The sequence below is a fragment of the Leucopleurus acutus genome (genome assembly GCF_964270905.1).
Source record: "Leucopleurus acutus genome assembly, chromosome: 10".
NCBI lineage: Eukaryota > Metazoa > Chordata > Mammalia > Artiodactyla > Delphinidae > Leucopleurus > Leucopleurus acutus.
The window spans coordinates 35,865,901-35,890,873 of NC_139153.1; the positions used below are offsets into that span (position 1 = coordinate 35,865,901).

The 24,973-nt window shown below is 48.6% G+C and overlaps 1 protein-coding gene across 1 annotated transcript in view; it reads right to left on the reverse strand.

The window, feature by feature from the left end:
* CACNA1D (calcium voltage-gated channel subunit alpha1 D) overlaps positions 1-24,212 on the reverse strand; it is a 320,553-nt gene extending 296,341 nt beyond the window's left edge. Inside the window, exons 1-3 of the mRNA XM_082849132.1 lie at positions 23,840-24,212; positions 21,562-21,871; positions 17,660-17,765 (exon numbers count right to left, since the gene is read on the reverse strand). Coding sequence (XP_082705258.1) covers positions 17,660-17,765; positions 21,562-21,871; positions 23,840-23,906 — 483 coding nt within the window. The 5' untranslated portion in view covers positions 23,907-24,212. The remainder of the gene's footprint in view (positions 1-17,659; positions 17,766-21,561; positions 21,872-23,839) is intronic.
* Positions 24,213-24,973: the final 761 nt, after the last annotated feature.

The window sequence follows — 24,973 nt, forward strand, 5'->3', positions numbered from 1 at the left end:
AGTGGCAGGTGCAGGAGGAACATACAGATGGATCAAGGCTGTGAGTCCAGGGTACCAGCCTGGGTCAGAAGTGAGGACAGAATGCCAGTGCACAGGGCATAAATGTCTCCAGGCCAGCGCCATCCAACAGCACTTGCTGCAATGATGGTAACATTCCCTACGTGTGCTGTCCCATATGAGAACCCTATATGGATACTGAACAATGCAAATGAGGCTCGTGTGACTGAGAAAATAAAATTTTAACTTTGAGTCAATTTTAACTTAAGTTCTCATAGCTACAGGTGACTAGTGATGACCACTCCCGACAGCACTGACCTACGCTAGTCTCTCATAGAGTGCACCCTCCCAGAGAAAGGACCAAATGTGACAGGACCCTCCTCTATTTTAAAACAAATGAACCATGCGGAGGGGTCTCCACCTATAAGGAGAGCTGAGTTTGGAGTCTGTGGGCTTCCAGGAAGATGAGAATGTTCAGCGCTGCCAACTCTTTCCCTACTCACCTAAACTTACCACCTTCAGAAACAGTGGGGATGAAACTGAGGCTTCCCAGAGGTTAACCTCCAGTCCTGACTTTTTCAGCCTGTGATCTTGAGGAAGGCACCTCCTCTCTGGACCACAGGGCATGTCATCACTAGGACAAGAGATTTAGAACAGGCAACCACAAAGGCCCTATCCAGCTCTAAGATTCTAAGAATGTAATGCCTCTTTGTCAAAATGTAAAACTTTTGTGCTCAAAGGGCACCATCAAGAAAATGAAGAGACAACCCACAGAAGAGGAGAAAATGTTTGCAAAGCATATATCTGAAAAGGGACTGGTATCCAGAATATATAAAGAATTGCTATAGCTCAATAATAAAACAAATTTTTTAATGGGCAAAGGATCTGAATATGCATTTCTCTAAAGAATATATACAAATGGCTAATAAGAACAAGGAAAGAAGTTCAACATCATTAGTCATGAGATATAATGAGATACGACTTCATATCCTAAGATGGCTAGAACCCAAAAGATACACATTAACGGGTGTCAGGCTAGATGTGCAGAAACTGGAACTGTCATACGCTATTGGTCGGAATGTAAAATGGCGCAGCTGCTTTGGGAAACAGTTTGGCAGTACCTCAAAATGTGAAAGCTACCATACGACCCAGCAAATTCTACTCCTAGGTACATATACTAAGAGAATTGAGAACATAAGTTCACGTAAAAACTTGTAAACGAATGCTCAAAGCAGTATTCATAACAGCCAAAAAATTGAAGCAACCCAAATGTCCATCAACTCACGAAGGGATACAGAAAATGTGACATATCCATGCAATGGAATATTATTCAGCCACAAAAGGAAATGAAGTACAGACACAGGCTACAACATGAATGAATCTTGAAAACATTATGCTAAGTAAAAGAAACCAGACTTGACAGATCACATATTATATAATTTAATTTATATAAAATGTCCAAAATAGGAAAACCCATAGACAGAAAGTAGCTTAGTGGTTGTCTGGGGCTGGGGAAGGGAGGGAGTGTTGGTGGGAAATACGGCATGATGGCTAACGCATACGGGGTTTCTGTTCAGGGTGACGAAAATGTTCTAAGATTGATTTTAATGATGGTTGCATGACAATATAATAAAAACCACTGAACTGTATAATTTAAAATGGTGAATTGTATGGTGTGTGAATTATATCTCAATAAGGCTATGTAAAAAAAACAATGTGCATGCCTTCATCCCACCTACCTAGTGAAGAGCAATTAATTCTGTTATTTATTGCCCCCAGGTCCCAATGCCAGGTGCCAATGCTGACCACCCGAACCTGTACAGAACATGACTTAGGTCGAAGACGCCCCACTTATAAATGAGGGGCTATTTTTAAAGAAGCCACCGTCGTCTCTCACACTTCACACAGAGCTAGAGTGGAGCTCTCTTTGCTGTAGCTAAGATTAAGAAGTCTAACCTGGGCTTCCCTGGTGGTGCAGGGGTTGAGGGTCTGCCTGCCGATGCAGGGGACAAGGGTTCGTGCCCCGGTCCGGGAAGATCCCACATGCCGCGGAGTGGCTGGGCCTGTGAGCCATGGACACTGAGCCTGCGCGTCCGGAGCCTGTGCTCCGCAACGGGAGAGGCCACAACAGTGAGACGCCAGCGTACCGCAAAAAAAAAAAAAAAAAGTCTAACCTAACTGGGATCAAAAGTTCTTTTTTTTTTTAAAGGCAAGAAAAGAATAAATGCGGAAACTCACATATTCTTCTAAGCCCAAGGAGCCCTCCTGGGAACTGAAGGAATTCTGTCTGCTTGTGTAAATCACCCAAGAGACAGCTATGAATGGGGCAGTTACACCTGTACCCAGGACCCCCAAATCCCGGTAGGGGTCAGGCAGGTATCCCCGCTCCCAAGAAGCCCACATCCACGTCCCCTGACTCTGGGGTAACGTGAAAGTCTGCCTTGCCAGGGATGAGGGAGGCCTTCAAAAGCCAGGCTACAGCTGGGAGTGAAACACCTCACCTGACCGTGGTTCCTGGGGCCAGTGGCTAAAGAGGAAAGCCTAGGCGGACGGATTCTTGGCACCAGGAGAAGTCAGGCCAGATGAGACTACAGACTTAGGGAAGTGTGACTACAAAGTAGGAAGGCTGTTCTGTTTAATCAACACACTAGAATCACATAAACAAGTGTTGTTCTTTTCAAAGGAGGAAGCTTGGGAAGCAGGCCGCATGGTGCTGGGAATACTGCCACCCCTCAGAGCAACTCCAAGATGCCAGTGAAGACCTTCTCCAGAGCCCAGGACACACGCCTCTACAGAGCCTCAAAGATAAGAGAACGTGGCTCTCTTTGAAGACAGATTTGACTTTCTTACAAATACCCAAGAATTTCTTGAGGAAAATGCTGGTGAATAAGGTCAGTGATCAACGTGGATCACCCCATTTTTCTCCAGAAGCAGAGAAAAATGAAAAGTAGAAATTGGCTCTGAAAGCAATTCTCAAAACAAGCATTCCTGCATCACTGGGACTAAGGTGCAGCCTCAGAAAAAACTGCTTTGAAGAGCTCACTGTGTTTTGGTTTTGTAAGTTCCAATGTTTTCATTAAGCAACCACAGTCTCTCCCTAAGGGAATATCCCTCTCTCGCTCTCCCCCAACCCATGTCTCTCCCCCCTCCCCCGTCTCTCTCTCTCCCTCTCCCCTATCTCTGTCTCTCTGTCCTGCTGCCAGTGCCCCTCCATCCCTCCATCCATCTCCCCAGTGCTCTGCTCCCAGCTTGCAAAAAGAGACCATCAGGCCATATTAAGAAAGCAGTCAAAGCGATAAGGCAACCTCAGAGCACCTGATGTAGACACAGCGATGCTTCACGAAATGGTCCATCGTTTACAAACACCCCACGCCGGGAGCTGAGGAGGATGCAGATGAGGGCAAACTGGGTCCCTGCCCACAAAAGGTCACACTCTTGTTGGAAATAAGAAAAGAGCATAAGACCAAAACCAATCAAGCGTGTGATTCACGGGACAGGGCAGCTCCCACCCGGGGCTAGTCCATGAAGCTCCCCAGGGAAGGCGCTGGACTTCAAGCTCACAAACCACCAGGATGGGAAGGAGTCAAGACCACATGTCAGGATCTCCAGCCTCAATGGCCGCCCAGCCTCGGGCCAGAAGCAGCGACGAGGCCCCCCCTCGAAGAGAAGGAAAGGGGCACGCTCCCCTCCCACCTCCACGGACTAGGCCACACTAAGGAAAAGGGACACAAAAATCCTAGGGCCAAGAAATGCCGCACTCGTGAGAGAACTGGGGGACTTAACAGGCGTGGCCTGGGGCTGATTTTAAAACCCCACAGCACCACAAGGGCTGAGGGAAAGGAGGTTCCCCCAATACTCAGACACTGCGGACCTTGAACATCACCGGGAGGTCAGAGATTCCCCTTGAGACCATTCCTGACTGATTGAATAACGTCTTTGGTGAACTGGGGCTCACTCACACGTCATTTGATTCACTCCTCAAAGGCCCCCTGCTAAAAGTGAGACAAGTATGACTATACCCCATTTTACAGATGAGAAAACTAAGGCCAAGGGAGGTAACAATTTATTCAGTCACAAAGCTAGTGGGTAGCAAACCTTGGGACCCAGGTCCAGATCTACTTCCTCCAGAGTCTCTGCTCTCCAAAGGACAGGATAACACAGACTGAAAGGGAAGGAGGGAGGGAGTCAGATGAGGGAAAGCCCTAGAAGCCAGGCTTGACGTGTAGGGAAATTAATGGTGCAGAACGTTCTCTTGCAAAATCCCTTTTGATCGTCTCAACACATGGGGCAGTACTATCACCATTACTCCCATCTTACAGGTGAAGAAACTTAGATCAGGGACTTCCCTGGTGGTGCAGTAGTTAAGAATCTGCCGGCCAATGCAGTGGACACGGGTTTGAGCCCTGGTCCGGGAAGATCCCACATGCCGCAGAGCAAATAAGCCCATGCAACACAACTACTGAGCCCGTGTGCCGCAACTACTGAAGCCCACGCGCCTAGAGCCCGTGCTCCGCGACAAGAGAAGCCATAGCAATGAGAAACCCGCACACCGCAACGAAGAGTAGCCCCCGCTCACCGCAACTAGAGAAAGCCCGCGCGCAGCAACGAAGACCCAATGCAGCCAAAAATAAATAAATTAAAGAAAAAGAAACTGAGGTCACTTGGCCAAGAAGGACAAACAATTTCCCAGGTCCTGGGGAGCCCTAGCTCTGGCAAGTCATATCCCCTCTGTGAGCCTCAGTCGCCCAGCAGAACCCCCTGCAGGGAGGACCCCGATAAGCCCTGGAACTGCGTGTGGTGGGTAGGGCCCAAGACGTCCTACCTCTGCCACATCCTGGCTATTTGGTGTGGGGTGGGAGGGGGGATCATTTAACGGCCGAGGCCCAGAGACCTGCTTTGTAATCTGTGAACAGGACGCACGAGGTCGCAGTGAGAGCACATCAGACGCTCTGATGGCAGCTCACGGTGCTAGCGTTGACTCCACTACCCCAATTCTAGGAATTGCCCCACCTTCCCTTCTGAGAACGCAGCAATCAGGCCAGAACTCCCGACAACTGTTCTGCTCCTTAGCACTTGTTTTCTGTTCTCTTCTGAGTAACATTTAAATCAAGAGTTGGCCAGAGCCTCCCACCTGGGCCGGGCAGGAACAAGACACAGCTGGTCAAGTGGATTCCCAAGCCGCTGAGGAAGCAGTCGGCAGAGACGCCACCAAGCCTCACGGGAGGACTGGGCTCTGGACTGTTCTCTGTAGAGGGGGGGCTTCAGGCTTCCTGGCTGTGGGAATCAGATCCTGATGGCTAACCCAGCCCCCTTCTTTCCTCGGCGTCCCAAGGGAAATCAGCAGCCCTTGACTGTTGTCTAAGCAAAGACGGGTTGCAGTCCAGGTCTAGGGCCTCTTACGACCAGTGGGTAACTTTCCGTCACTGCTTCACCAGGTCCCCCCAACACCCTCTCTGACAGCTACGTCTCAGGCTCTTCAGGGGACAGACGGAACGGGTCTGGTGAAAACGTCTTCCGTAAAATGGCTTTGGAAAGCCAACCCCTAACCAAGCAAGCCGTCCGCCCAGGAAACCCGTCTGGTGTGGCTGGAGGGGTCGCTTCCTCATGGACGGATGGGAGCAAGCGGTCCAGCTTCCCAGCCCAGGTTCCTCACCTGTGAGGCTGAGGACGGCAACCCCTACCTCCCAGGGCGGGCCGCGCCGAGGCTTGAGGACGCACCAGACTGTCGCCCCAGCCCCAGGAATAGTGAACCCTGCAACTCCACGTACCCTAGGAGCCAGGGTCAGTGCTAACCCCGCCAGCCGCTTAATCTCCTCTTTTACAGAAGAGGGACAGACCGGGCAAGGAGGCGCATCTGGCCCCTCCAAGGCGCCGAACTGCGGGCGGGCGTGACTCGGAGGCCACGGCCTAACTGCTCGTTCCTTCCTACCCAAGAGCCCCCCCGCTTTCCTTTCACGAGTAACACTTTTCAAAGAATTAAAATGCAATAAAATCTACTTAATGCCCTAATTTAAACTCCTCTAACTCCCATTTCAATTGGATGGCTCACAAGGTGCTTCAGAAGACAGGCAGAGGGCCACCCTGACTTCAGCCACCACCCCACCCCACCTGGCAACGCCTCTGGGCGACGGGAGTGCATCATATGCAAGGAGTTTCGGTGCCAGTCCCCGAACCTGGGTTCCAAGCCCTAAGCGAAACCAGGCCGTGAAGCCTGCGCAGAGACCCACCTGGAGTTCCTGCTGGCGCTCTAGTCCGCGGCCTTCCCTGCGCTGCTCTGCGCTGCCGGGCGTTTAGACGGCAAGAGCCTGTGATCCCTGACTTGTCTGCACCGCCTGGTGGTGGAGTGTAGGCTCTGAGGTCAGGAAGCCCGGATGTGGATCCAGGCCCCGCCAATTACGAGGCCTCACGTAAGCAATTTGACCCCTCCCAGCCTTTTTTCCTCACCTGCAAAATGAGGATTTCAGTCGTCTCTTTTTCAAGACTCTACAGTGAGGATTAAAGGAGAACTAAGGAGGTTATACATACAAAGCCCACCTAGCTCAGCAGGTGTCAGCCATGAGCTGGTAACAAAGGCAATTATCTCTGTGCCTCCAGTTATAGTCAAAAAGACAGGGTATGGCAGCCACACCAGAACCAGATGACTGAGGAAAGACCCACAGCATTTGTCACCAGGCCTGCTGACTCCCTCCTGCCCTCCCACACCCACTGGCCAGCGGCCTGGCTCTTTCCATAAGATAATGAGGCCGTCCATGGCAAACGATTCCTGCCTGTTAACAGGCATGAAGAAAGTAAGAGAATAATTTATGAAGTAAAACAGGGAGGGAGGAATGATCAAAACTATCTTCTGGAAGACAAAGAAACTGGCTGAATGCCCAGCTTGCTTTGAAGAGACACTCTTTTGCCATCTGATTTTCCAGATGTCACAAGTGCCCCTGGCATCCTCAGACCTACCGGTCAGATGGCAAACGCCTGACTTCAACCGGGATTCAGGGCTGTCACAGTGAGGGTAGGAAGGAAACAGACCCAGAGACAGAAGCCCTGGCCTAAGTCCCCACTTGACTCCTCTGTCACTGTGCGACCCTAAGCAAGTCGACTGCTGGGTCTGAAGAATGAACGTGTCCACCTGAAGGTCTCCCGGGTCCTTCCCAATCCCAACCTCACCAGTCTGTGATTCACATTCAGTACCATCCAGGGTAAATCAGAACCAGCATCTAACCTCCTGTTCCCCACCCCCTCATCCCCCACCCTGTCTTTAATGATTATCAATTAGCTTATTCAGCTGGCCAACCTAAAATAGTTCCAAAGCTTTCTCTGCCCGGATCAAACTAGTTGCGACCCCACGGGGCTTTCTAGAAAAAGATTTCTTAAACACCTCTCTTTTACCAAATTCTTGCTGGGTGTCACCACTTCCCTACATTCTAATTTAGAACTTTAGATGTTTTAATTTCACTCCCACCGGATAAAAATTATGAAAAGAGCTTTAGATAGATTCATCATTAATTTATAGTTCGATAATTCAGAAATTGTGAATGCCCAAAGAGAAGCACACTTTCGCATTATCTCAAAAAAAAAGACTAAGGGACTAATTACTGTTATAAAAGGGCAGCATTTTAACCATTTACTCAGTCAAGCTGTTTTTGTACAATTTGAAAGGAGTCATTTAAGTATAAACAGTGTGTCATGATACCCCATTGTTATCTATTTACTGAAGAGCATTCGAGGATGTTTTCTTTTAAAAATATTGGTCACGGGCTTCCCCAGTGGCGCAGCGGTTAAGAATCACGCCTGCCAATGCAGGGGACACAGGTTCGAGCCCTGGTCCGGGAAGATCCCACATGCCGCGGGGCAACTAAGTCCGTGCGCCACAGCTCCTGAGCCTGAGCTCTAGAGCCCGCGAGCCACAAGTACTGAGGCCATGTGCCACAACTGCTGAAGCCCGCGCGCCTAGAGCCTGCGCTCTGCAACAAGAGAAGCCACAACAATGAGAAGCCCGCACACCGCAACGAAGAGTAGCCCCCCGGTCGCCACAGCTAGAGAAATCCTGAGCGCAGCAACGAAGACCCACTGCAGCCAAAAAGAAAGAAAGAAAGAAATTTATTTTAAAAAAAATACATTGGTCACTTCTTTAGTTCACATTAGAGTAAAATAATAAAACCACATCTCTTCCAAAACGAGGGCTTGGGAGGGGTTCTTTGCATTAATACATGCTATCCTTTTGTACTCTGACTTAAACCAAGTTAAGCCAGTAAGTGAATGTCTAATGGACTATATTTTACACATAATAAATGCTCCGGAAAGTACTTTATGTGTGATCAAGTGATAGGTGTTTTAAACTACACCTTTTTTAATCTTCCCAGCTTTAGTTCTATAGTAATTTATATAACCAAAAAGCAAAACTGCTATAGAACACAGAAGTGCCTCCAGTATGCCACGTTTTAATGCTGTGTCCTAACCCTTTAGGAACTCTGAATCCAGAGACCATCTGCTTGCAGGGCATTTATTTCTCGTTAACAAAAGCACAGCGAAGACATGGCTCTCCGTGCCCCAACAGTACCTTGTACAAGGACCCATGCTGTAGATTCCTGCTTGGAACTACTTTCTAGAAAATGCCTCTCTCAATGAATGTGGCTGCTTCCCATTGTTGAGAGGATAAAAACCCTGTAAGTTAGGAGTGCTCCCTTTCGCCCACTGCTGGAAAGCCTAACGGCCAGTTCAGTGCCCAGGTGTCAGCGATCCGTTCATCTGGAGCACCTGGGCAAGTCTGCTTTTTTGTTTTGATTCCAGGTTGCCCCATCCTTCATCAGCTTCCATTTTCTAAGCCACCTCAGAGCTTCTGGAAGCAGGAGGGGGTACAAACCCTATAATAAATATCAAAATAATAGCGAGGTTCAACTGCCTGTGAAAATAGAATAATTAATCATCAAAGACCACGGGACAGCAGAAACATACCAGGTGAGATATTTTTCTTCCGCCACTAAAAGGAACATAAAGGAAGAATTCGTCTTAGAACTCAGCTGTAGCCAGCAAACACTGCAAAAATGAGACTCAGTTTTTTGCCTTAGGGACTTATTCATCTGTTAGCCACGTGGAATGAATGTTTCTCTTGAAAGAAGCACGGTCCCCAAGTGCGTGCACCCAAAGCAAGGGAAAGAATAATGAGCCTTGGTGCCTTTCACCCAGGTCTGTGGTTCAAAAGAGATGACAAGTCTGGTGCTCAGAGTTCCAGGACTTTCTGCTCGAACCTGATGCTCTGGGTGCCTACCAGACATCCAAGAGAGAGGCTGTACCCTCCCCCCAAGATCTCCTTTCCCATGGCCTAAGACAAGGAATGAATGACGTCACTTGTCAGAGTTAAAGGACGGCTGACCTCAAGGAGCTGCCGGGTGGGGAGCGTAAATCGTACGGGCTTCGTGGAAGCCAATGCAGCAGTAAGTATGGAATTAAAATGCACTATCCTCCCACCCAGAGAGTTCCCTTCTAAGTACTTATCCCAGAGAACAGTTTACTTGTACACACAAAGAACACACACAAGGATATTCAATGCAGCATTGTTTGAAACAGCAAAACTTTAGGAACTAACCTAACTGCTCATCAGAAAGAGGACAATTAAACAAACCATGGCACATACACGGAATATTTTACGGCAACTAAGGAGTTGTTAGATCTCTACGTGCAGATACGGAAAGATCTGTAAGACACATCAAGTGGGAAAAAAGGAAGCTTTATAATGCATGCACTCTGTTTCCACTTGTGTAAAACTTAAAATACCCAAACTGTATGGATATAGGTTTCAAAAAACACAGATGATATACACATACAGACACAGTGAAAAACAATTCTGAAACTGATTACTGTGATTAGGAGCTGAGTAAGGAAAAGGAGACTCAGTTTACTTGCAGCGTTTTAATAGTTTAGAAGAATGTATTCGTGTATTATTTGTATAAATTTGAATGATGATTTACTGTAAGAATGCAAAATATGAAAAACAAAGAAGGCCTTTCTCGGACCCCATGCTGTGGGCTTTCCTTATGAAAGGGCGACCGGGCACAGGGAGCCCATAGCAGCGCCGGCTAGAAGTCCGGACACATAAGTCTGGTATGCTCAGCAGAGCAGGTCTCAATAAATATTTGTTGAATAATGGTGCCTTGACTTCCTGTCTTATAAACAAGGTCCTTACGGCACTACAAAAATATCTGTGAGTATGCCGTGCTAGACCTCCCCATGGGTGCAGGGAAGGGAGGCACGGTGGGCCCCTCAGAAGATGACCATGGCAGGGAAAGCATGAGCCTCACAGCCTGCTGTGAATCCACAGGCCAAGCTGACCAAGGACACCTCCTCCTTCCTTCCCAGGCTGGGTCCATCTGCCAGCTACATCTTCCCTGAGCAGTCTGGAGCCGGCCTTCCCTCCCTCAGGTCACCCCCTGCCAATTCCCTCCAGCCTGACTCTCATGTTCACTCATTCAATAATTTCAACAGGTGATTTCTAAATTTACCACTCAGCCAGTAGGGAGGGAAAAAGAAATTAGCAGAAATGACTGCTTTGAGGTTCTGGAGGAGAAAGTCATTTTCCCCAGCCTGGGCAGTGTCTGGAACCCTGCATAGTTAAAATCTCCAGAAGAGGGCTTCATGCTACAAGGTGTGTGTTGTCAAAAACACCCAGCAGTCCATCCACCCACCACACTCTCCCCCAGCTTTCTCACACACACACAGAGACAGAGGACAGTTCCTCGCTCAGACAGTTCCTCCTCCAACCCCATCTTCAGCTTTTCTCACTGTGCCCACCTCCCAGTGCCAGCTCTGCCTGCCCAGCCAAACACCACACTGCCCACAAGAACCCCAGCTGTGAGAATACCAATCTCACCTTTCCTCATTTCAATCACATGGGCAGAACAGGACTTGGGGACACATCCTACAGTGCTGATGGCAAAGGGCCCCAGGAGTGTGAGCATGACAGGAGGCTCACGTCTATTCTGAAATGACCTGCCAACCTCCACTGCCACCCCACAGGGCAAGGAAACCCACCGATGTCGCTTCCTGGGGCACGTCGTCCAAGCAACAGTAACACTCTGCTCAACCACCAGCATCCCAGGGCCTCTGCAATTTCTTTAGAGACTTTCCTGGGGGAGGAGCAGTTGAGGGTCTGTTCTGGAGTCCCACCCCACCACCACTACCTGTAGTTAACAAGACATAAGTGTCTCTGCAGCTGGGCAAGTTGACCCCTCTGTATCAGGCACTTCTCACGTTTTGCAGACAGTTAAAAGTTAAATGCTGATGGGGAGGGTTAAAAAAGGAAACTACCCACAAATCTGCTACAAGCGTCTCCTGTTTCTCACACAATCATTTTAAAATACTGAACTTGAGCTGAGGTTAAGGAAGGAATGCATCTCCCCAAAGACCCTCCCCAAAGTGGGCTGACGGGATGCACACTTCAGGCAGTGTGTGAGAGGGACCCGCTGGAGGCCAGTCAGACTGTGCCTGGGAGACGGGAAGGCTGGGGTGCAGGGTGGGATCCCGAGACCCTCTTTTAAGCCCCCTTTCCAGCTGTGTCTGATAACAGTTTCTACCCTTTGGACTTTTCAGTTACCTAAGTTAATAAATTACAAACACACACACATACATTTTTTTCCCCCAACTAAGCCAATTTGTGTTTCTGCAACTTGTAATCCAACAAGTTCTGGCCAATACACCAACATATCCTCACTCCAAGACAGGTTCATTTTTCAAGGGTCTAAGCAGGGAAGTTCCAGTGTTCGAGGTGTGTCTATAAAGAAATGAGATTCGCTTTTTAACAAACCAAAAGGGTGAGGACGGTTTGGGAATTCCTCTTAAGGGACTTTAATAGAAGTAAATCTGAATTCCTTAAGACTTGAGTTTGATTTCTGAAAAACTGCCGATTCTCAATCCAAGTCTGTTCAATGAAACATCAATCTGGGTAACTTGTTCTTTGTCAATATGAGGCAAGACGACAAAAGAGATGCAATTACTTGTACAAGGCATAAACGGGTTCACCAGCTCTGGGTTAAATGTTACTCCCCAAGTCCATCTATTGTGGGCATTCTGCTGCCCCACCAACCTTTACATGAAATGTGACACACACACACCCAAGTACAACCTCTCACACCTGGCTCACACACAGTGCTGAACACAGAAGCCAGCTTATGAGGCAGGGATTCAAAAAGTATCAAGCATTTGTCTTTCTTCTCTCCTGCTTCAGATATAAAGAGTTAAATTTGCCGAGAAATATACAATCCTGAAATTCAAGGCAACCTCTGACAGGTGCTTCCTGGGATTCTCATTAATATTGGACAATGAAAGTCAGCCTCTCGAGCAAACATTAATCATTAGCCAATTGCTGAAAATTAACTCCTGATCTATAAGGACATGCCATGGAACCCCACACGGTCATTCATTTATGGACCCACCCATTCCACGTGCGTTTCCTGATGTGCCTACTGTGCGCCCGCAAAGGGTTAAGTTCGCAACACCATCGAGACAAGTCAGACTCAGCATATGCTACTTTCATCCAGAGTCACTCAGCTCGGGACTTCCCTGGTGGTGCAGTGATTAAGAATCCACCTGCCAGTGCAGGGGACACGGGTTCGAGCCCTGGTCTGGGAAGATCCCACGTGCCGTGGAGCAACTAAGCCCGTGCACCACAACTACTGAGCCTGCGAGCCACAACTACTGAAGCTCGCGCACCTAGAGCCCGTGCTCCACAACAAGAGAAGCCACCGCAATGAGAAGCCGGCACACTGCAATGAAGAGTAGCCCCCGCTCGCCGCAACTAGAGAAAGCCCAGCAACTAAGACACAGTGCAGCCAAAAATTAATTAATTAATTAACTTAAAAAAACTAAAAGTCACTCAGCTCATCAGCCAAAGGGCCAGGCTGTCAGAGCCCAAAGCCCACGTGCAGAACTGCACCCCACACACCAAGCCACTTCCCACAGCAGTTATAGAATAAGGCGGAAAGGGGTGGATATCTGCAAAAAGGAAAGCAAGTACTACCTGCACATAGGCAGGTGGGGTGGAAGACAGGGACAAGGCTCAGAGAAGGCTGAACTGAGGGCAGCACACAAGCTGTCCTAGAAAAACGGCATCTAGGCATGCAGAAATAAACTCGCAATTCAAACAGAAAGACAACAGAGCAAAGCCACGGAGATGAGGCACGGAAATAAAAGCCACCTTCTAGGCAAAGCCCAAGGAGACATGTTATGAAACTGTGTTTCAGGTATTTCAATTCACACCACTCACTATGTGAGATGCTAAACTATGGACCGTGCAGAGCCCATGAACTCGCTTTTTAAGCCCAGGAAACACTGCGTGGGAATCTCGGCCATGGAGGAGAGAATGCAATCAAAGTAGGCTGTCCCACAGCGTTCCTGGCCCTCATAAGGCATCTGGTCCCCCTGACAGGAGTCCCCAGCCAGCACTGCTTCCCAGAGATGCTCTCACCACTCTGCCACTCCGAGCCCTGGAGCTGGAGCACAAAACGTTCAAGGCTGCTCAGCTCGGAAACGCAGCTCCCACGGTGCCTTCAGCCAGGGGTACGTGAGGAGCGGGGTCACGAGACCCTCAGCTTTTCAGGAGTAAACACGTGGAACTTCCCACCTACCCCCCGCCAAGGACCTCGAAAGAGTCCGCAGAGGAACCTGCCACACAAGGAAATCCTGAGTACGGCTCAGAGGAAAGACTGGCTGAGGAACTTCTCCTGAGAGCGTTCATTCAGTGGTCCTCAACAACCCGCATTTATGAACATCTTCTACACACCGTCAGGCTCGGCGCTATTGGGGTTCCAAAATGATTCACTGTGAGTTGTATTCTGAAGAGGCTTGATAAGACAAAGATAAGATGTGCACATAAATAACCAAAATATAAGGTGTTTTATATGCAAAGTGCCGGAGGAGCAGTTCAGATAAGAGCGTTACTTCTAATCAGGGTCAGAAAAGGCTTCACAGAAGAGACACCCTTTACGATTATTCCTGAGCAGCTCTAAGGACAGTGACAGTGATGAAGAGGTGGTAGGGAGGAAGAGGTATTTCAGATGGAGAAGAGGCCAGGAGGTGGACAAGACCAGGGAGGGGTGTTTACGATCAGCTGGTGGACTAACGGATGGGGGTGGGGGGTGGGTATGAAGGAGAGGCACAGAAGGTGAACCAGAAAAGGCTGGGTAGACCGAGGAGCACCCAGCCTTCCCTTGGGCAGCAGGTCGCCCCTGAAACCTCAGGATCACTCCTCTAGCAAAAGCCATCTGACCGCAATGTGAATGGAGAGGAAGGGGAAGACATAAGGGGCTTTATAGAGGCCAAGTGTCAGCAGTCTAAAAACACAAAGGCAAGATGAGAAAGGGGGCAAAAAGGGGGTCAAAGACTTAGTAAACCTTCTCGTTGAGTATCAAAAGCATTAATTGAGCACCTGGAAAAGGGACAGAGTGGCCTAGGCCACGCGCCCTGCCCTCGGTGGCTGCAGACATCAAGGCAGGTCAGGGCTGGCAGCTGGGCGCCCCTCTTTGGACAGTTCTAATTTGGGGCCGGTCAGCACTATGGAGAACTGGGCCCGGGGGCGGGGTGGGACTTCCAGTAGCAGGATGCCCAGACTGAAGCGTTCAGTCAGTTTGTGACTTATGAGAAACTGAAGTTTGGGAAGCGAAATAAAGCATTTTCCAACACAGTGAGGAACAGGACTGTGATCATCGCCACGCTGACACTCCATAAAGAAGCGCTCCCCACCCCCTGCCCCATGCTAAGAAAAAAATTAAATAAATGATACACACTTTCAATAAGTGGAACTGAGGAAATCCTGCTACCGACTGATCTAGGAGGGAGATTGCTGTGGGAACTGAGTTGCACCGTTTCCATGGCTGCAGCCTCCACTAGTCCCTGCAAGTCCACAAATGAAAGCTGCATAGAAACTTGAGATTGTTATATATATATATATATATATATATATACACACACATATATATATATTTTTTAATCTAACCCTGCGAAAACTTGCTGCCCCCAAGGTAGTCTCCAAATCCCCAAAGCTGGCTCAGTTAGGTACAACCCAGACCAAACACACACTGGACGAAGGGAGATGGCCACATTTCTTACCCAACAAAAGTAATAATTTCACTGCAAACTACCTGTAACAGGCAGAAACATCTTCCACAAAGCTGGCCCTGAATCGTACTCTAAGCGCTCAACATCTACATTCCCGACAGAGCTTGGAGGCAAAGGAAACCACCAGCTCCCTGACACCGTACAGCTTTGCAATCCGTATCAGTCTCTGCCCTTTGTTTTGCCATTCACATTAATTGAAAGGTATTTACTACAGATGAAAAATAAGCTTCGTTCAGCTGCCTCTAAACCGATCCCAAAAATAGAGCAATCACTTTGGTACAAATTGGGTCAAATGTTTTTTTTAAAAAAAAAAAAAACGGCTCCCTGGCAGGACGACTGACATGGCATGGGACCTTGCTAAGAGTCAGGGGGAAATCCACAAAGATCTTCCCTTCCCACAGTGAGAAAGGAAATATTTAAAGAGTTAGGCAGAGATTAAATTCGTCTGGCCATGTGACCAGCCAAGTGAACACAAGACACAAACTTGAATGCTATAAGTTTCAGAATGTTAAGAGGTCAAAGAAATATATGTTGGGTTTTTTAGAAAGGATTGCCAAATTAACACACTGCCCTCTCCCACCCACAAAAGGCCAGTGTTTTAAGAACTGTCAATAAAAGATCCACTGGGGAGGGATTGCCAGGGGGAGGAAGAGAGATTTATCCATTTCCTATGTTTTATTCCCTCACTTATTAGCTGAGAAATCCAAATGGTCCGACAGTACTTATATTAGTGCCCTGAACTTCCCTGGGAAAAAAAAATTAGAATATTAATTGACTTACACATGCAGCTACATTAATTATTCCATGGATCTGAATTAATCTGCCTTTCAGAAAGGTATCTATTTTCTAAGTTTGTTTAATCATGTTCTCTTGAGCTACAAAAAGCAACAAACTGGGTCACCATCCACGTTGTTAAATTTGGTAACAAGGCTGACACCATCTGTGGCCTAGACTGTGATGATCTAGCCCCATTGATGGGGGCTTTTCACTACTTCTGCTTTTCCTTTGAAATGATTGTCTAAAGTCACATGTCTACAACTAAATCAGAAGCTATTTAAAATATCCAGTCACACAGATCATCTCTAGCACAGTATAAATATATACTAACAGTAAGTCTTTACATGTGTATCCAACTCCCATTTACAGTTGTACTTTCAGTAGCAGTGTCCAAAATTTTTTAAAATTCCCTACACATCAGACTACAAAAGCCCAAATGTGAAGAGACATCACACTACATCTGAAATGTGCCACACATTTTAAATGTAACATGAAATCCTGTACATAAACCATGAAGTCTAAAATCATAAAAGCATAAATAATGTCAACATCTACAGACCCCGGCAGAGCTCTCCCCTCACTAGTTTTGACTTTACAACACTCCGCTAAGAACATCCAGCCCTACTAAAATACAGCTTCAGCATGAGAAACCAAAACCGAATGGAACCAGCTAAAAGAGGGGAAAGCAAAACAACAGGGAGAATTTCCTGTTATCCGGGACCAGACCCTCATTCACCTCCTTTCTGCACGGCCTCAACTCATGAAGGACTTGCAAAGAGCATGCTGCAGCACCAGAAAAATCCTGCAATGGCTTCTGAATCATCAAGGAAAGAGTACGGGATGTCAGAGTTAAAAACAACCCTGGTGATCTTCTCATCCGATCCCCAGAATTGACAGGTGGGTAAACGGCAATGCACAAAGGGTCTGGGAAATGCCCCAAAATACTGCCAGTTGACAGTCCACTGGGACAACTCCTAGTCCCACTCCAGGGCTCTTCAGTGCTTTTTTTTAAACTGTATCAACCTTTCCCAAAGGAAGTTCCATGAAACACTGTGATGCACTCTGCCAAAAAAATGTTTAAAGAATCCATGACCAATTACTTTTAGGGACTAGCTGAGTTAAACAAAATGAAACTGGTTTTTTAACTACAGACTTTCCTGGAGCTTTCACTGAGTTAATGTGCACTATAAATCTTTAAGAGAGCAATAAGGTATATGGAAGTATCCCAATTTATTTCACCATAGAATCATTTTATCTTGGAGCATTTCAAAGAACTAAGTGAAGGAACTTCAATACTCTACTGTACATTCACCAAATTATGCGCTACGTGGATTAGTTCTGTTGTGTTCTACTTCTGTAAAAATTAATAGTTCAGGTACAGAAGCTATGATAACTCTCTGCTTACCAGAAAAATTAACCATAGTACCCACAACTCCCAAATAACACTGGATTTAAAAAAAAAAAAGGCTAACATTACCAGGAAAAGAATGGTCGACAAAAAAAGCCTATATGGAAAGAAAAGTTATTTTTAAATCTGCTACAAACCTCTTCCATGAAAAGTTCCACATCTATTTATACAAGATTCATGACTTTAAACACTTTCATTCAGTATGAATTTGAGAATACAGGTCAAAAAAAAAAAAAAAAAAAAAAAAACACCACTGTTGCAAAGCTCCGTGAAACATCACGTGCACCCAGAAAGCCAGCCGCCAGCTTCCAGCTTCAGTAGAGAGGTAAATGATAAGCACACATCAGGACAAGCAGCAACTCTAAGGACACTTACCAAGTTATGATTTGTTGAATTAGAATCATCTTCAGGGAATGGGATGTAAATAGCTAAGGCCACACAATTGGCAAAAATAGCCAATAATATAAATATGTCAAATGGTCTGAAAATTTTTGTTAAGGTATATACGTGTTACACCAACATAAACCATCTCTCTCATCACACTCCCAATCACACCACTTTTGAACTGCTTTTTAAATGAAAATTTTACCCACAAATCCTCATTCAACTGACTGCTGTGACTACAAGGTTTCCAGCAGGAGTAATAGTTAGTGGTCAACTCACAGCAGATCTTCCTATCAAATGACGTCCCCACACCCTTTTCTTCTGTTGCAAGGATCACATTACACTCATTCTTCTGTTGGACATTTTACATGAAAACCTAAAAGTACATCCAATTAGGGCACTGTGTGAAACAGGTTTCTACTTCGTGTCATTCTCACAGCAACAAGGGCCTTAGAGAGCTAAATTTCTGGCTGTTGTAGACACAAAGAAAAGCCATCATGAGACAAACCTCTTCCACAAATCCTTGTCACCATGTGTTACAGCTGTTTTCTTGGAGGTTGTTCTTGGCTGGGTCAGTCTGAATCTCCTGTCCGAACTGGGATAGGACAAGTCACAAAGGACCTTCTCCATTCCACCTGTGACCGTCTTGTGGCTGTTCCAATCCCTCGCCGTAACAAGCAAGCCAGGCTTCACCTCCCTCCTCCGCTTTCCTTCCTTACTAATCAGCAGTTATCACTATTTTAGATTGGAGCCAGACCAGAGCTCCGTTTATAACGTGTTGTTATTTTGTTCAATTTATAAACAAATTAAATAAAAGTCCAGAAGAAATCACCACCAGATACTTTCAGAGTTCAACTTAACATTTCTAAATCTCAGGGGTCTGTCTGGAAGAATCACTCTGAGAGCAGCCTTCAACAGATACTTGCTTAAACCTTCTGCTGTTACCAAGAGACACTGTCAAAACTGGCAATACAAAATTTGACATCTGCCAAAATGACTGTTTTTCCTCTCTTGGTTTTCAGCCTTTCCAAATGCAAGGTTTCACGAGCACCAATCTAATCTCCAACCCCGGGCTTGGTTGTACGACGCTGTTTCTCCCATACACTCACCCACAAAAGGCAAGGCCACGGCTTCACTCAACATCTCCAAGTCCTAAAGCTTTGAGCATATGCACAGACCTTCTCCGTTCATCCTGATTTCCTTCTGGGAAATCCAAAGATGCTGAAGGAAACAGAGACCCCCTCATGTCTCTGGGGATACGTTAAGTTTCATGGAGCCTCAGCCTCTTGAAGAACTTTAACACTCACTGAAATATGGACGTGAAAGACATTATTCCCTTACTAATTTGATGGGCTTATTTTTAAAGCCAGTTATCCTTCCCTCAGTAGTTATTCTTTTAACTCATCTAGTATTACAACATCTCTTATGTAGGGACCCCACTTTAAGGCAGTCCACCTTAAAAAGACTTCAGAATCTCCTTTTCATTTTTCCTTTTGGCAGTTCCTTCCAAAATTTTAAAAGTCAATTGCCCCAGGGCTATCCTATATGGAAACACACTTACTGTCTCTCCCCTCCCCCACACCACCACTCTGCCTTTTTAATTTCCTGCTACCTAAATGATAAACCAGCAAATCTGAGAAGCACTGATGCTGTTCAGGAAAGCAAACGTAAGAGTCCTTTTTCTTCATGGTGGTCCACTTTCAGACGCCAGGTACTGGTGGATCCTAACCCACCGCCGCAAGATTCTGACAAGCCAAGCAGAACAGAGCATTAGAGAAACGGATGGGTCTGATCCTAAATACTCCTTCCTCGTTCCCCAAGTGCAGGACACTCTGCTTTGCCTGCATGTAAAGGCAAACAGCAGGTAAAAACTCACTCTCCCAGTGCGGACAGGGCCTGGCACTGCTGGCTTTAGGAAGCTGCCCATACCCTGCTCCCTGAACCTGAAGAAAACGGTCATTTGAAAAAAACAAATCATGTATCGTTTCAGGATCTATTCTGCAAACTTCCCCATTTGTAGGGGCGGCTTCTCCCTGCACTGGCAGCCACAGCCCCTGATTTCTGCACACATGTCTGGCGGTGCGGGAACGGGAGTCGGCAGCACCATCCAGGAATTCACTCCGTTCACATAAATTACTATATACAAATTACTGTGCACAAAGAGAAACTACTGTGCACAAACAGCACCAGGCCTCCCGCCTCACTCCACATGAAATTAACGACCCCACCGAGAGGCCTCTGCTTACTCAGAGTCACGTCAAGTCAACCTGAGGAGGACGAGATCATTCCAGCTAAGTGCAGTCTGTGCCTCTGACTGCTGCCATGCCACTTGAGGGACACCCTGTGGAGCCGGCTCCCTCCTGGGCCGACACCAGTGTTCGTCCTCAGACTCAAAAAGAACCTAAAGAGAAAACACATCCACACAACCCCAGCCATGTGAGAGACACCGCAACTCCCTCTGGAGAGGAGACATCTGTTCTAAAAAGGAAAAAGCACATGAAAACCCCTCAAATCCTCCACTTGGCTACTCTCTCCAAAACCTTTCTAGACAGTTACCTCATTTTAACTCTCTGAGAGCACAGAAAGTAGCCAGCTAAGACAGAGGGCGTGCAAAGAGCTGCCTAGCTAGGCACTCACATGATACGGGGGTTTCAGCTCCACTTTCTAGCCCAGGTCACCGACCCCCTCCCTTTGCAGCATGACCGCCCCTCCCCTCCCCCCAGCCTCCGTGGGGAAGCCCTTTATTCATACTCCTTCCTATGCTTAGGAACTGCTCTAAGGCCCAGGTCAACTCCGAATATACTTCTGGGAGAAGGAAATGCTGTGTTTTACCCAAACTAATGAATCACCTAATTAGAAAGCCATTTGCTCAGAAAGAAGGCCTCAGTCAACATTTTCTGAAGGGTGACAGGCACTGGAACCTGGCCTCCAGGTTTAGGGGAGGGAGTGAGCAGGCAGCACACCCTAGTTTTCCAAGATCTGGGCCCTAACAACCCTCCTGGGGCAGTTGGAGTTCAGTTTTAAAAATACAAAGGAGACACCCAGAAATGTAACTCCAGTCCAAGGACACAGACAGAATTTTTTTATAAAGGCAGCAACTGCAAATTCCTCCACTGAGAGGGCTGTGCTCTAACCCACATGGGCGCTGAAAGAAGAGGCACACACAAACCTCTCCCTTCACATGCTCCCTCACGCTCACGTTTCAAATGCTGTTTTGGAACTTGTCAAAAGGAAATTCCAGGAAGTCATAGCATTGATGAGCAAATTGCTCCCTCCCTATGAAGCAAGTGTTCATATTTGTAGCTACCTGAACAATCAGACTCACCAAATGTCAGATCTACAAGCCATCTTAGCATTAATTGGAGTTTCCGAAGCAAATTCCAAACTTCAAAATGAGAAGATTCCACTAAAGGTCAAAAATGTATTTATTTCTAGTACAGTTTTTTTTTTTAATCAGCATGCCTTATTTGCAATAGGTTCAATGCATACCACTGCCAAAAAACAATGGTGCGTTGAAACTAACCATCTAGTGTCAAATGACCAAAGGTTAATTTCATATTTTAATTATCTACCACTTTGAAGTTTCAGGTTGTCACTCCCTCCCCCACCACTACACACACACACACACACACACACACACACACACACACACACACACACACACACACACACACACACACACACACGGTAGCCTATACTTACCCAGAGAGATACCCCTCTGCACCCAGAGGAGATAGGAAATTATATACCATGAAACCCTCTACACACAACTTCTTCTGTTGCTCACATTCCAAAATGCTATCACTCTGTAAGTGCCATTTCAGAAAGCAAATCCTTTTAAAGAACAGATGGTAAAAGGGAAAACGAGAAAGCCTTCCCCCAAAAAAGGATACTTCCATTCCACTATACTAATGCAGGCTCTTCGGATGGGGTTATTGAGTGACAAACAGAAAAGGGCGCGGGCAGGTCGGCTGCTGGACGAGTTACCCTGTTTTTTGCTCTTGGCGTATTGCTGACGTTTTCTTTGGGAGAGAGATCCTACAGGTGCGGGTGCAGAGGTGCTCATAGTTTGGGCAGCCTTGGCCTGTCTAGCAGCGTCGATCGCAGCTTGCCAAGACAGGACGGTTTGCTTGGAGCTATTCGGCTGAGAAGTTGGTCCTTCACCAGAAAGAGGGAGCCTGGTGCCTCTTGCATAGTTTGCCTCTGGGAAGAAGGAGAAAAAAGAAAATTAAAAAACAAAAGAAAACAATGAGAATCCAGTGTCAGAAGAAAGCTAAAGTGGTTTCCCATCAAGAACAGTAGGGAAATCATCCCCATGTTTCCATTTGAAACCTCATGTCCTATTTTTTAGAAGCAGGGTTTGGCCAGCAAGAGTAGCAAGGAAAGTCCGCAAGCCCTGCCCAAAGTGTCAGTAACACAGGACCACTGCTGCATCACGCCCAATGGGTCAGTAACTCCCTACACCCATGTCTTCACAAGGAGTCTTTCAGTGCATTCCTTCAGACAAACTGAGGTCATTCCCACATTTACTTCAAATCTTTTCTGACTTTTAAAACCCATGTATCTCTAATGAGTTAACAGATACATACAACAGCTCTTCTTCAAAATAACTACCATCACACACACACACACACATACACACACAAAAAAAGCAGTGGCAATAATTCAACAGTCTTAATCATTTTCAGGGTGTTACTCCAACATCTTTCCATAGCCACCAATGCACTTTTTTCAGCATGGAAAAAAAATCCTCCACTGGCACCAGGGCAATACCAAAAGCCCCATAACCAATACCTAGATTATGCACTGACACTTCCTCCAAATGAAAATTCATGATGCTTGGGACTCATTTCCTCCACAGTCTTTGGAAAACAGAAAACATCTTTAGGGCTTTTTTGCATTTTAAATTGCAGCTGCAGCAGCCAAGCCAGCATCCAAAGAAACAGACAAGGCAGGCAGCCTGTGCCCTTACACCCAGGATAGACAGGCTGGGTTATGCCAGGGGCCCTCAAGGCCTAAACAGGAATCACCTCAGTGTAGGCTGGTATCCAAGTGCACACAGGGTAGAACCCCAAGAGGGTTCCATGTGCAAAGCCCTCTCCAGCCTGGGGTCAGGCCAAGACCCAGGCAGGTCTCCCCGGCACCTGCCTGCCTCTGGTCACAACCTCCTTACTGAGACAGAAGTCAAAGTGAGCGTGGTGGCAGAGGTAGAGGGATGGGCGTTTGCAAAACCAATTCCTGCTCAGTAAAAAGCAAGGAAGAGTCAAAGCGAGCACACATCTGCCTGGCCAGCAGCCTGAGAGGGGGCCTTGGGTTTGGGCAGCAGACGGTCTGAGCCAGGGGAGGAGTCGCCCCAAGTCTTCCCTTGGGGAGCGGTCATCCGGAAGGCTGCGAGCCCATGGAGGGTTGTGGGGGACTCCAGTGACCTCCAAGCAGGAGTGAAGAGGGCTGGCCAGGAGCTGCGCCCCCTTCTCTCGACCCAGCCGGGCCAGCATGGTAACTGCACGTGGCCGGGCTGGGGCGCAGAGCCTCACAGCGGCAGCGACTCTCCGGGCATTGCTAGGTTACCGACGTGTGCACAGCGGCGCTGCGAGCGGGAATACGCGTTCCACCCGACCCCCTGGCCGGCGACTCCGAGACCCAGCCTCCCTCTCAAGGGTAGGGGGATGCTTCACCCACCAGCGAGGAGGTTGAAACGTGGCAATCCTAGAATTTTCCGGATGCCACCAGAGACCTTCTTCCTAATTAACCAGGGGCCGAGGAAGGAGGTGAAGAGGCTGGAAAGGGGGCTCCGGGTGAAGACTCATAGCCACCCCCTTTCCATCGCTCGGGAGCGTTGGAGGAAAGTTGAGCCCGAGGACACTGAAGCCGAATCACCTCGGCTTGCCGCCCCTCCGGCGGCACAGTACTCCACGGACTCCACGGCCGCCCCCACCCCACAAATGCAGAATTAGCTCTGACATTCAAGGCCTGAAGGGGAGAACGGAGTGGCTGTCACGCATCTCCCCTTTCTGTGTAGATGACACCGAGCTAGAAGCATCCTCTCCAACCCCCTCAACCCACCAGCGCATCAGAGATGGGAGGGGGGTGACAAGGAAGAGGGGGGTGGGAAGAGGAGGACCATGACAAGGATTAGATTTGGCAGCGGGTGCCCAGGCTCTGGCTGCTCACCGTTCGCGTGGTCCGCTTGCTGCTGCCGTTGATGCTGCATTTTTTTCATCATCATCATCATCATCATCCACGAACATTTATTGAGCGCCTACTGTGTGCAGGGCACTGTGCTAGGCGTTGGGGCGGGGGAGGAACGGGCAAGGGGGTGACCGATAGGTAGGAGCCGCGATCCCTGCCCTTATTCAAGCTTCAGCAGGGGGTGGGGAGGGACGGGGACAGATAACAGAAAATAAGAATAATTTATAAAAACCGCTGGCCACCCACGCTCCCTCTTTTTCAAAATCGGTGCAAAATAAACTTTTTTTAAAAAATAAGATCGGATGTATATATTATCTTGATAATATATACATGTAATTTTTTGCTGCAAAGGAGAATTGGCTTGGTCCCCCCCTCTAGCGGAGGGACGCCGCGAGGATGCCGGCCCGGCCGCCGGGGCCGCTCGGCGCGCCCCCCATGCCCGCCCGCTCGCCCGCCGCGGTGCCCGGTGCCCGGTGCCCGCCGCCGCCGCCGCCCGCGCCGCCGCTGGCTCGCGACCGCGGGCAGCCGGAGCTCACATCCGGGGACGGAGGCGCTCGCTCGCTAGCTCCGCGCCCGCCGCGCCGCGCCGCACGCCGGCTTCGCCCTGGCGACGCTGCGCGCCCGCCGCCGCGTCCCCCTCCCTCCCCCCGCCCGCCCCGGGCCTCCCACGGGCCGCGCCGCGCCCCGGCGACCAGAGGCCGACCCGCGGCTCCCCCCGCACGGCCCGCGCGGTCGGGGTAGCCGCCGCGTGGGACTCGGGGGCCCGCCACCCCGGCCAGGCTCGGTTGACCCGCGGGCACCGAAGGGTTAAGCGCGCTCCAGCCGCGGGCCTCCCGCTTAACCCCCTCGGTACCGCGGCGTGCTCTCCCCTTCCCCCCGGCGGGGCCCGCGGATCCCGCCGAGGCCGGGTGCGGATTAACCGCTCCTCCCCCGGCATTTCTTCGGGGCGGGGGCCGGGGGACGCTTAGGCTCCCGCGGCTGGCCTCGGCTGTCGGCGTCGTCCTCCCCCGGAGCACACCTGGAGGAGGCCCCGCCCCCTGGGAGCACAGGTGCCGGCGGGCGGTTGTCGCTCGGTTGGCGAGGGGCTCTGCCCGGCTCCCAAACCGCTCCGGAGCC